The 12,451-nt window shown below is 47.9% G+C and overlaps 4 protein-coding genes across 4 annotated transcripts; 2 read left to right on the forward strand and 2 right to left on the reverse strand.

Moving 5' to 3' along the window:
* Positions 1-513: 513 nt before the first annotated feature.
* On the reverse strand, positions 514-798 carry LACBIDRAFT_314176 (uncharacterized protein; the record flags this gene model as incomplete). The annotated part of the gene is made up of 2 exons (XM_001877903.1): positions 514-655; positions 710-798. The coding sequence occupies 2 exons, from the start codon at positions 796-798 to the stop codon at positions 514-516; spliced, it is 231 nt and encodes a 76-aa protein (XP_001877938.1).
* A 1,340-nt stretch (positions 799-2,138) lies between these two features.
* Positions 2,139-4,317, forward strand: LACBIDRAFT_314177 (uncharacterized protein; the record flags this gene model as incomplete). The annotated part of the gene is made up of 6 exons (XM_001877550.1): positions 2,139-2,189; positions 2,316-2,394; positions 2,448-2,505; positions 2,555-2,787; positions 2,836-3,680; positions 3,730-4,317. The coding sequence occupies 6 exons, from the start codon at positions 2,139-2,141 to the stop codon at positions 4,315-4,317; spliced, it is 1,854 nt and encodes a 617-aa protein (XP_001877585.1).
* Positions 4,318-4,635: 318 nt separating this feature from the next.
* Positions 4,636-7,284, forward strand: LACBIDRAFT_189161 (uncharacterized protein; the record flags this gene model as incomplete). The annotated part of the gene is made up of 6 exons (XM_001877551.1): positions 4,636-4,745; positions 4,802-4,866; positions 4,923-5,121; positions 5,181-6,575; positions 6,631-7,155; positions 7,183-7,284. Exons 1-6 carry the CDS (start codon positions 4,704-4,706, stop codon positions 7,282-7,284), a joined length of 2,328 nt encoding a protein of 775 aa, XP_001877586.1. The 5' UTR covers positions 4,636-4,703.
* Positions 7,285-7,628: 344 nt separating this feature from the next.
* On the reverse strand, positions 7,629-7,836 carry LACBIDRAFT_314179 (uncharacterized protein; the record flags this gene model as incomplete). The annotated part of the gene is made up of 2 exons (XM_001877904.1): positions 7,629-7,734; positions 7,790-7,836. 2 exons carry the CDS (start codon positions 7,834-7,836, stop codon positions 7,629-7,631), a joined length of 153 nt encoding a protein of 50 aa, XP_001877939.1.
* Between the last annotated feature and the right edge of the window lie 4,615 nt (positions 7,837-12,451).

Genomic DNA, 12,451 nt, shown 5'->3' on the forward strand with positions numbered 1-12,451 from the left:
CAGCTGGACCGTTGAGCCAGCATACAGAAGGAGCATCCCGACTCTTGGTGTCAACCCACTTCTTTATAGTGTCGATCAGCGTGACTCGTGTTCCAGGATCGCATCGGGCGACTTGACCTCCGCGAGTGTAGCCAGCATCTTCTACGGGCCTAAGTTGCTCATACAATCCTAAAGAGCGTCAGAAACAACGATGCTGCAATGTTCGAGCTCACCATTGAGAGCGGCGGAATTACTGTGGAAATGTGCATCCCCACCAACATCGAAGAAAGTTGGATCCCCTGGGAAAGTCATACCAGTGGCGTTGGAGAAGATTGGCATCGCACAGTCAATATGTCGTGGTGGGCTGGTGGATTGTAGATGATCACAAAGTTCAAGTCACAGGTGTAACTTCGCCGTTTGAGTGTCACATAGCTGGCGCTCCTAAATTTCCATATCCAAGATGATTGCACACCCGATAAATTTCTCGTCCTTACAAGAAGATATATATGCAACACGAAATTGAACCTGCCGCCTTTAAACAATCACAACAGGAGTATAAATGCCACAATGTAAATGACGGTTCGGAAGAGCGGGAAGCGAATCGCGATGGCCAGCCCTGAGAGGATAAGAGAAGAGGTATCGATAAGTACCTCTTCTCTTGTCGAACTTTTGCTGACTACAAAAGGTTTCAGCGCGTGCATCTGAGGAGCGTAGGGAACAGGTAACGTACATGAGTTTGGAGGAAAGACTGTACGCATTAAAACACTCCACAATGTTACGACCTGAATGCATAGTCCCGCAACCCCAAATGTGTTTCATGTCCCCCTGAAATAGCTTTGGACGAGGACGATACTGAGGCTGGGATGCATGCATAAGGTATCGTCCACCAATCCGATTGCCCGCGCTACTGGGAGAGTAGACCGAAAGCGCAGCATTAATATTGCATCCAGACTTCGCGAATTTCCATGTGCTTTGTCATCGAACTTGTAGACGAGGAGCTAGCAACCTGGAAGGGTAATGAGGTACGACTGGATGTCCTCTCAGCTGGAAAAAACCGACCCACCTTGAACCATGAAAATTTTGCTTTTCGGTGCACAGAAGGCCCGTCCTTTCTGTCGCATCTTTTTCCGAGTCGTCGGGAAAGATTTTAGAGCGAGTTTCTGATCATTTTCAACCTCCCACATACTGCGCAGTCTTGGTCTGAGTTCGCGAGGCATCGTAGTTGCATCGTAGGACATCTTCACGTGGAGAGGAGAGGAGAAGCCAAGTGGGATTCTAGGAAGAACTCCTTGACCCTGTTAAAAAGGTTCGAAAAAGGGTTGGGTATCGCGGCAACGGTGGTAAGCAAAGCTATCTTGAACCTGGAGATTGAAATTGCGGGAGCTGCGCGCAGGTACAAATTCCCACTGAATCAAGAGTCGAGCCTGGTACCTTTCTATCACCGTAGCAAGACAAATGTCAGAAAGATCGATCAAGACTCCCAGGAATCACCTGGCTGGAGCGTTGAGAAGGAGTAGAATAACCGTCGTGGACAAAGAAGCCCATGATCCTGAGCTTGAGAATTGCCATTGAAATAAGGCCTTGAGGCCACCAAGTCTCATAGGCCAGCCTGTCGTATGCTTGAGAAATGATTTTTTTTACTTCACGATAAGTAGAGTACTCACTGGCGATGCCCCTCATAGGACTTTGTAGAAAGCATTTGATTGACAGCAAAATCACATCTGAGCGCTGAGTCTCTAGAGCTGACTAGAGCTGAGTTCTGAGTTCTTCCGAGGCGATCCTTCAATTATGACATGTCAAAATTCTTCTCCTTCCGACATTCCGCGTCCGAAGATTCCCCGCAGCATCGCAGGTTATCGCTTTTATAACTGGGATGCCTCAAGGCGACGTCGACGCAGCAGCCTCAGGAAATGGCAAAGTTGCTCCTCATGGTAACATGGACCAAATGGGGAAAGTCTGTGAAAGATTCAGATGATCAGGACGGACTGTTTAAATCCGTTCTGTCACCAGATGGCGAAGTCTGCTTCCGATATCCCTGTAACGAAAACAACCGTTGGAAAAGTCCTCTACTTCACTAACAACGACGACGACGAAGGGTTTCACGCACCTATGTGATGTTTTCGCCACTCCCACCCGCGCTCTTCCTTTTACTGCTATCTATGCTGATGGGGCCTACAACTGCCCAAGATCAAGTGAGAGCGGCTTCCTTGGCATGAAGGCTATTGACGTGCATGACTAATTCTGACTTTTCCCAACCTATCATAGACTGCAAGATGGGATGTGGTGGGTCCTTACTGTTAGACTACTCCGCTCTTCGTGGACAATGACCGGTTCAGCTGAAAGGGACGAAGGACGAATCGTCGTGCGACCTCCAGAACCAGCTTAGTGCGTTCTGTGAGTATCAAAGCGCTAGAGGTGAGTTCTTGATGAATATCAATCCTGAGGCTTCTCTGACCTCTTCCTCATAGATTACACGGGTATACGTAGGCGAGCAACGAACGGTACTGCTCCATCGAAATGTACATGGTGAGTGGGATTCCTGACTAGATATCTTCCCCCTAACGATCTTCATTAGCAACCCAGTCTTTTTCAACATATGGAGCGCATGTTCATATTCAAGCGGCAACAACACACTGCCTATCTACAGCTCCTGGACAGCCCAATGCCAATCAAATTCTGTTAGCGTTAGTGGGAGTGCTCAGTGGGTCTTGTCACCCTCGGGAGTTGGACCCGGGATGGATTTTCCGGGATGGGCAAAACTGTCTGTACCAGGCAATGGAACTTTTGACATGATGCGAGCGGTATCTGGTGAGTCCGGTGCATAATAAATTCTTTCTTCATCTAAGCGATGAACAGTGGCCATCGCACGTCCACGTACGCCCGCCAAAATCATCATGATCTCAGTGGTTGTGGGAGTGATCAGCGGCCTCCTCATCGTCGTTCTGTTCTTCGGCTGGCAGCGTCGGAAAACTGTAACGCGAAAATCCACTTTCCAGAAACTGCGGTACCCAATTTGGACGCGCAGGCTGCGGAGCGTTCAGCAGGAAGAACCAAAGAGTGATTGGACTATAGATCGCGCTGAGGAGCCTCCACAACCACAAGAAGAGGAGTTTGTTTTCGTGCATCCCCAGTCGCCCACGTCGCCCACGTCGCCCTTGTCTTTGCATGACGAACCGTTGAGATCGCGCTGGTCCGACTCGATCCATGCGCCTCCTTCTATCATGGATAACCGACGACCGCTCCGGAGTGTTTGGAGCGAAAACATTGCTAGGAGGGTCAAGGCTGTTCCTGGGCTTATTTCTAAACCGTGGAAACCACGCCCGATCCGCGTCACGGCTGTTCCTGCCCGTAGAGGCTTCCGTGTGGACACCAACGACAGGACATTTGGGCTCGTGTCTCCGGGTTATACGCCTACGAGTGCTCATCCCAGCCGACTTCATGAAACTATTCATGAGGATGACGAGGAGCAGGGTCTTGATGCTGATGGCCATCAACGCCAGCAATCGATTCATGATGTAGACGATGATGAGCGCATGACGCTTATTTCTGATCATGACAGGACTGACAATGATGTGTTTTTGATTTCGAGGAATGGCACGGATTTCAACACGTTGGGAAGTACTCCCACATACTCGAATATACTGGTTGTCAGTCCAAGTGATTACGGACACGTACCACAGCAGAATCAGCGCAGTAAAAAAGTATGTTTGAGGTTTATTCTCTAGGATCTGAACCTGATCTTGTTTCCAGCCTCAGGTACCTCCCCCTTTACACTCACCCCCTGCAAATACACGCACAGTATATACACCCCATTCCAACGGAGCTGGACCATCCTATTCATCAGCCTTGCGTCCCATAGCACTCGAACGATCACAATCGAATCTTCCGCGACCTCCTGCTATAGCTCGTCAAACCTCAGCAGAACAACCACACCACCGAGCTCCTTCTCTGCACGACTCCATAGACATCGATTTCGAAGCCGCATCTATATCACGTCGGTCGTCAAACCAAAGTTTTCGCGCTCCAGCACTACAGCATCAACGCTCGATATCCCAATCCGGCTTGGTCGGCATCGACGAAGTGTACCACGATCCGTATGCACCAACCAACCATCGGAGGGGGCTCTCAGCGGACGACGCGGCTTCGTTTTACCTCACGCCAGAGAACGCGGCGTATCCCCCACATCAGCTATCTGTTGAAAATCTCATTCCTCGCCGTACGGATCCTGTGATGCTTTTCCCTGGATCTGTAAGAGGGGCGGGGTATGGAACTACGCCTGATGCGTATCCAAAACCACTGCCTAGTCTCCAGCCTAACAGACGAGGAAATATTTCATGATATCTTGGACATTATTGCTATTTACGACTTTTATTACCACTCACGGACGGTTGTGCATCTCTTTTTTTTTTTTTGGAATTACTTACATGGATGTAGATGGACGCGCTAATTACACGATACTTGGCTTGATCCTCGTGTAGAGCTTGTGTCCTTGGATAAATGATCTGCAACGTGTTTCTTGGTTAGAAGGTTGTGGAACTCTCTCGAATAGATCGGAAAAGGAAATAGCCCAGCCACAATTGGCCCATATACGGCACACCAAGAGCACACAAGGATTCTTTTCGATCATAGACTTTTCTTGCATATAAAGGTCATCTCGACATCTACTACCCAATAATTGCTCGTCACTATCCCTTTTTTTCTCCTTAACGTTCTCTATCACTATCATGGCCGTCGTTGGTATCGATTTTGGTACTCTCCATAGCAAGGTCCGTTATCTTCAAGCTGATTTTACAACTTTTTTTTATACTCATTTTTTAAAAAGATCGGTGTCGCTAGACATCGCGGGATAGATATAATCACGAATGAAGTGTCTAATCGTCAAACTCCGTGCGTTTTTGAGTTCTATTGGATACGATTTTGACTGCTAAAAACGTGGATTGCAGATCTCTCGTCGCCTTTGGGCCAAAACAGCGTTCCATCGGTGAGCCTGCAAAGACCCAGGAGACATCCAACTTTAAGAACACCGTCGGATCCCTCAAACGGCTGGTCGGACGGACATTGAACGACCCACAAGTGCAGGATGTCGAGAAAAAGTTTATCAATGCTAAATTGGTCGATGTGAACGGGACTGTTGGTACCGAGGTCCGTCTTTTATATACATTCCGCCCCCAATGGAGTCTTTTGCTGATGTCGAGGTCCAGGTCACTTATCTCGGTGAAAAAGCCACCTTCTCGTATACGCAGCTTGTCGCGATGTATTTCGGCAAGCTGCGCGATACGGCTGCCAATGAACTCAAGACCGGCGTCACCGATGTCGTGATCGCCGTGCCGGGATGGTATACCGACGTCCAGCGTCGTGCGGTTCTAGATTCTGCATCCATTGCAGGACTTAATACCCTCCGACTCATCAACGACACCACTGCCACTGCCCTCGGATATGGAATCACAAAGTCCGATCTCCCAGAAGCAGAGAACCCTCGCCATGTTATCTTTGTTGACGTTGGCCATGCTGGATTGTCGGTTGCCGTTGTTGCCTTTTCCAAAGGCCAACTTGTCGTCAAGAGCACGGCCTATGACCGTAATCTTGGTGGTCGTGACATTGACTATGCCTTGGTCCAGCACTTTGCACAAGAGTTCACGGCCAAGTACAAGATCGATGTTATGTCGAGTCCCAAGGCCATCTTCCGGCTTTCAGCTGGTTGTGAGAAGCTCAAGAAAGTTCTGTCCGCCAATAGCGAATCGCCTCTGAATGTCGAGTCCATCGTGACCGACGTTGATGCTTCATCCAAACTCTCCCGCGAACAGCTCGAAGAGTTCATTGCCCCCGTTACCGATCGCATCATCGCCCCCCTTCAGCGCGCTCTCGCAGACTCTGGCCTCACCTTGGACCAGATTGACGCGATCGAGCTCATCGGTGGCACCACCCGTGTCCCCGCCGTCCGCCAACGTATCCAAGAAGCTTTCCCTGGTAAATTCCTTTCCACCACCCTCAACCAGGACGAGGCCATTGCCCGCGGAGCCACTTTTGCCTGCGCCATGCTCTCCCCCGTCTTCCGCGTCCGCGACTTCCATGTGTCCGACATTAACCACTTCCCCATCAAAGTCCAATGGACCGCCACACCCACCGATCCAGACGACGACACGGAACTCGTCGTGTTCCCCCAGGGCAACAGCATTCCTTCGACCAAGGTGCTCTCGTTCTACCGCAAGGAGCCTTTCAACATTGAGTCTGTTTATGCGCAGCCTGAGCTTCTTCCTGGTGGGATCAGTCCATGGATTGCCAATTTTACTGCCAAGGAGGTGCCTCCTACAGCTAATGGTGACGCTACCTGCGTGAAGCTGAAGACGAGGTTGAACCTCCATGGTGTTATGTCATTCGCGGGTGCGTATGTTGAGGAAGTCGAGGAGAAGGAGGAGGCTATGGACGTGGACGCTCCTGCTGAGGGCGCTGCTCCCCCCAAGAAGAAGAGGATTGTGAAGAAGACGGAGATTCCGTTCGTTGCTACCAACACTTCTTTGGACAAGTCGGTTGTGGAAGCGCTCCGGGAGCAGGAGAACCAGATGCACGCTGCTGATAAGCTTGTGTATGATACCGAGGTAAGTTCCGACTTTTTCTCTTCGCTTTGGTTGTATATATTAATTGGCTTTTTAGGATCGCAAAAACGCTCTTGAGGAGTACGTCTATGACACGCGAAGCAAGCTCGATGACCGTTATGCTCCATACGTTCAAGCAGAAGAGAAATCCAAGCTCCTCGTCGCACTCAAAGAAGCCGAGGACTGGCTGTACACCGAAGAAGGCGAAGAAGCCACTAAATCCGCCTACGTCACCCGGCTCGACGCACTCAAAGTCCTCGGCGACCCCATCACCTTCCGCTACAAGGAATCCGACGACCGCCTAAAAGCCATCGCACAGCTGCGCGAGACACTAAACAACTACATGTCCCAAGCCACCTCATCCGACGAAAAGTTGGCGCACATTGACGAAAAGGACAAGCAAGCCGTCGTCGAAAAGGTGGCGACTGTGCAAAAGTGGCTCGAGGACCAGAATATCAGGCAATCTGAGAGGCCGAAGAATGTTGATCCTGTTTTGACGAGCGCGGAGATTGGGAAGAAGAGGGATGAGGTTATTTATTTCGCTACTCCCATCTTGACAAAGCCGAAGCCGAAGCCGCCTGTGGTTCCTCCTACTACGTCGGGTACGCAGACCCCTAAGAGTGGGGCGGAGACGCCTGCTAAGGAGGGTGCTACTTCCCCTCCTCAGGAGGAGGAGGACGGCCCAAGTGTTATCGAGATGGATGTAGATTAAGTGCACGTGAATTGGTTGGTTAATGTAGCAATGGATAACGCAGATACATATTACATGTTCAATTAGATTTTTTTCTCTCTTCGTTTCCTGAGTACTCCGTCGTTCCCCAGCCACTGTCGTCGTTATTCTGACTCCTGAGGAAGATACGTCAGCCTCTCCGTTTGGTTCTGGGACAAAAAACTTACCTCGCCGCAAGGCTCCTCACGCACTCCTTCCGCAGACCGAAATAAGGAGAGGGATCGGGTAGGCAAGAGCTCTGCAAAACGAGTAAGTCAATCCGTCTTCCGTTGATGCAAGAGACGATTCACTCAATGTGATTAGTGCCTAACCTGCTCTCCACGTCATCACGCGTACTCAACGTTCAACACCATCGACCACGACAAAAGCACACTCGACGTCGGGAGGTCGGCAATCCAAGAGATAGTCGAGGACATAGACGTGGAGTGGGGGCTACAACATGTGCGTGAGATTCGATTAATGATGGGAGACGCAATGGAAAGCTTACTCGATGTCAGAGGCACACCGTGGTTGTTTGATGTTTCCTCTACCCATAAGTGAACATGTGATGCCATCGACAGGAGAAACGACTTACCCAACGTCCGTTGAACGGTCGTCCTCTTCAAATCTGGCGACTTCTCCGCGTCATCGCGGAGATCATCGACCACATCCGCCTATGTCTCCTCAGAATGCTCAGGAACCTCCACACTGCTCGACGGCCCGAAAATGTCGGGTGTTCCCCGCCAGTCCCGCTACAAGTAATCTACCCTCAATGTCATCACGCATGCCCCGCTGAGCAACACACAAACATGCTCGACGCCTGACGCGCGGGGTCAGTAATGCAAGAGATAGACAAGTAGTTGAGATTGGGGGTGTGCAGTGGGAGCTACAAAAAGTTGGTGATATTCATTTGAGACGCGACAAAGGACTTGCTCGACCTTAGAGCCAAGCTAGTAACACGTAGAAATTGACTGATCTCGTCATTCACGAGTGATATTCGATGCTAGACGTGTGGCTGAGGTCGATTCTGCGCAAAGCCCATGTTATATAAAGTATAGAATGCCAAAGATATCACTTACGCGATAGTACATCGTTTCATGGCTCCTCCGCTGCAGAGAGTGTCGTAGTGCTGGGCTAGAACGATGTAGAATGTCTTCAAAGCAAAAGACGACTCGCTGAGTGTGCTACTGCAGTGACAGTCAAGTGACAGTCAGTCAACGGATTTGGCTCAGTTGCACCCGTCGTCGACAAAGCCCGTGGGACGTTGTGATAACGAACAGAGCGCTCGGCAACTTTCAACTCCTCCCCTGACCACAACCATCGTCTCACCAGATACACAATGTTTGATCACTCAAAATCCGTCGTCGTCAGTGGTGGCTCTATAACTCAAGTCCATGGAAATTCATATGGCAAGCTTTCAATCTAAAAGGGGGTAGTTTGCTCACTCCGCATAGAAACTTCCGTCACAAATATCAATAATACGTTTTCGTCGATTGATGATGGTAAGAGCCATTGATTTTCCATCTCATGATAATAGTTCTCAATGACAGGTTTCAGGCCTCCATGAAAAGGGCCTCAAGACTCTTCACACCAAGATTGCCGCTGGCGCAATGCACGACTCCAAGGAACGTTACGACGCCCCGAAATGCCACCAGGACACACGGAAAGCCGTTATCAAGGACATATCAAGCTGGGTCGTAGATGATTCAAAGGATTCTCTGATCCTTTGGCTTAGCGCTCCAGCTGGCTCTGGGAAGTCAGCCATCTTGCAGAAGATAGCGGAACTTTTTCAAGGCTCTGGGGGACTCGCCGCTAGCTTCTTTTTTTCACGCACGGCGGGTGAAAGGCAAACGGAGGCTCGCTTGATCGCCACTATTGCCGCCCAGTTGGCGGTCACTATCCCAACAACCAGGCTTTTCATTAGCCAAGCCGTGCTTAATGACTTGTCCATATTTGACAAGACGTTGCATGTGCAGATGACACGCCTCGTCATCCAACCTTTAATCTGTGCTTCTCTTCGGGCAGGAAGAAGCTCCCCATGGCCATCATTGCTCGTAATCGACGGTCTTGACGAATGCAGTGATGGAAAAGTCCAGGCTGCTATTTTACGCATGCTCAACCAAGCCCTTTTGCAACTCAAACACTCCTTACCCTCACTATGCTTTCTCATCGCCAGCCGACCAGAACCCGCCATTTGTGAGGTTTTTGAACATGAGCTCAATGAAACAACCTATCATCTTGTTCTTGATGACTCATATGATCCCGATCGGGACATAGCAACGTTTCTTCGAAGTAGTTTTTCAGATGTTCGTCGTCGCGGGCATACCCGCTTTCCCTCTATGTCGTCCCTCCCACTTCCATGGCCTTCAGAAGACGTGATTTCTTTTCTCGTCGAAAAGTCATCCGGCCAATTTATCTTTGCAGCGACGGTGATCAGATTCGTCGATCAGGATCGTAGGTTTCCTCCCGATCAACTCAAGATTGTTTTGGATTTATGTAAATCACGCGATGCATCTCGACACAAGACCAACCCCTTCGCTCTTCTTGATCAATTGTATGCTGTTGTTCTGCTATCCTGCGATGAAATCAACAGAGTCCTCTTTCTGCTTGGGACGATTTTCTTTTTGGCTGATACCGCTGTGACTCCTGTCTTCCTGGAAGCCCTTGTTGATATTAACTTCAACGATATAACATTGTTATTCTGGGATCTGCATTCCATTATTCATGTCCCAGTATCCAGCACAGATACTGTTCGTTTCTATCATGCTTCTTTTAGGGATTACCTCTTGGATCATCACAGATCTGAAGATTTCCATATTGATGAATATCCAGTGCAGTCTTTTCTTTTCAAATCATGCATGCGGCAGCTTTGCAATGCCCCTCACTCTGTTTCTGCCACCATGAGCCCTGCCCAGGAATATAGCCTGAAGTCATGGTCCAATCATTATATCAGGGGTGACACATTAAAGATGGGGTCACTTGACCCTTTCTTGGAAAACCTCAAACCTTTGCTTTGCCAGAGTTCAAACTCAAAAAGCAAGGCTGTTATTCCAGATCTTGCATACTGGGGGAGAGTTTATGGTCCTGCACGAAGCAAAATCCACCAACAAGTAAGTATCTACTTTAGATAGAGATATCAAGTTTTTAACTCCTCCATCTTTCCAGTGTACTTCTCAGAGGTCAGCCTGTACCCCCCTGTGCTGCAGATTCAATCCTATCCTTGACCAACATCTTCTTTTATGGCTTGAGGAGTATCAATGGACAAAATTGGAGATTGCCTTAACATGGCTAATGCTTACACTTTACTATAACAATTCAGTTGGACCACCTTGGCGTCATTTGTTTTCAGGCTCTTACAACAACCTAGGAATTAGCTGGTTGTGGCGTTTTGACTGGGAAGCCACTTCTGATCAGGAATTTATTCACCTCTTGCTCACTTTTTTCCAACATCCAAAACACTGTGGTCGCCTCTCTATTGGAAAAATTTCAACCATTGGTGATTTTGCTCATCTCTGTGCACAGATTGTCCTGGATAGTTGCTTGGGTTTTACTGACCCGCGCAGCTTGAGGTACTTACTTCTTCATTCTTTTTTCTTTTGTTGAACATACATGTGACATGCCTATGCAAGTTATCTTTATTACCTTCACCAGGTGCTGCCAATGCTTCGGAAGAATCGACATACTTGCATGTACCCAGATGACATCATAACATGCCTCAAGGTAAGTGAGAATATATGATATCTGCTGCAGGGATTAATCTTGTGTGGTGTAGTCACAGCTCAGCAAGCCTGAGATCTTGGTGAATCGAGTGAACCTAGCTTTGGTAAACTTATTGCTAATATTTAAATGCCATCACTAAGTGTTGCATCACATGCCATTATATATAGGAATATATCCCTTATTGGCCAAACTTGGGGTGTGATGAGAATATTGATGTGAAGGTTGATGTGAAGGTTGATGTGAAGGTTGAAAAGCATTCTCTCAAATTTTGGGGGCGTGTCAGGTCACAATTTCAAAAGTTTTTAACTTAATATGTGTATCAAACTAGGCTGAGGACAGGTAGACAGGTATTAGGCTGATGGTAGGTTGCAATTTTCAATAGTTACCTGTCACTGCCTGAGGCAATCTGTTATCAATCTAGTACAGAAATATTGAAACAATTTTCCAGAGAGTTACTGAGCAAAGCTGAACAGAATGACAAGAGAACTGTTGACCCACCCTTGACCAAGTAATCACTCAGTACTACAAAGAACAAGGGGGTGTCGGGATCATAATCCTGGACTGGGGGCCAGTTGGTTGGTTGGTTGGGCCATCAGGCTGTTTAAAAAAATTGGAAGCTCAAAAATTTTGGCCCAAAAACATCATAGGCAGCCTTCCTGGTGGATAAATTATGCATAAGAGATACTAGAAAGCTTCAAGATGTACTAAATACCTCAGGATGTGCCAATAAACACCACTGAGGCTGCTTACATAAGACAATAACAACATCAGACAATAACTTTCATTAGTGTGGCAACCATTAACAACCTTTATTTATAATTTGTTAGCATATTCCAGGGCATGCAAACTCATCATGAAATTCCACGGAACAGGCACTTGAGGCAGGGTCCAATGTGTGATCTAGGCAAAGGTACCTCCATAATTGTTGACACTTGTTGAATAACAAAGCTGATGTGTATCCAGAAAATATTGATGATCAAAATCTCAAATTGATGAACAATAAGAACATTGAGCACATTGAGTGGTCATTTCCATTATTTTATTCTTTAACATAATCTTCAGCTGAGTGGTGTTGCCATGACTACCAAGATTATTTCCCAAAGAAATTGTTTAGATATGTAAATTGAATGTGCTCAACATTCTTATTGTTCTTCATTTTGTAATTGATGTTTTCCAGATGCACACCAGCTTCTTTATTTTACAAATGGCCACAATTATGGAGGTACATATGTCCAAATTTGTCCTGAATATTCTTTGGACCCTGTCTCAAGTGAGGATACTCACGCTGTGTCTCATTCTGACACCAACATGGTTCATAGGCCATATATTTCAAGCTCAAAAATTGGCAGTGAGGAAACATGAGGTTGGTGTGAAAGACAAAAATGTAAGGTTGTCGATTGCAGGATTGCTTTTGTGTATCCCAAGCAGAGCTGACCACCAACAATGTGAT

Source organism: Laccaria bicolor, genomic scaffold (genome assembly GCF_000143565.1).
Source record: "Laccaria bicolor S238N-H82 LACBIscaffold_5 genomic scaffold, whole genome shotgun sequence".
Lineage (NCBI taxonomy): Eukaryota > Fungi > Basidiomycota > Agaricomycetes > Agaricales > Hydnangiaceae > Laccaria > Laccaria bicolor.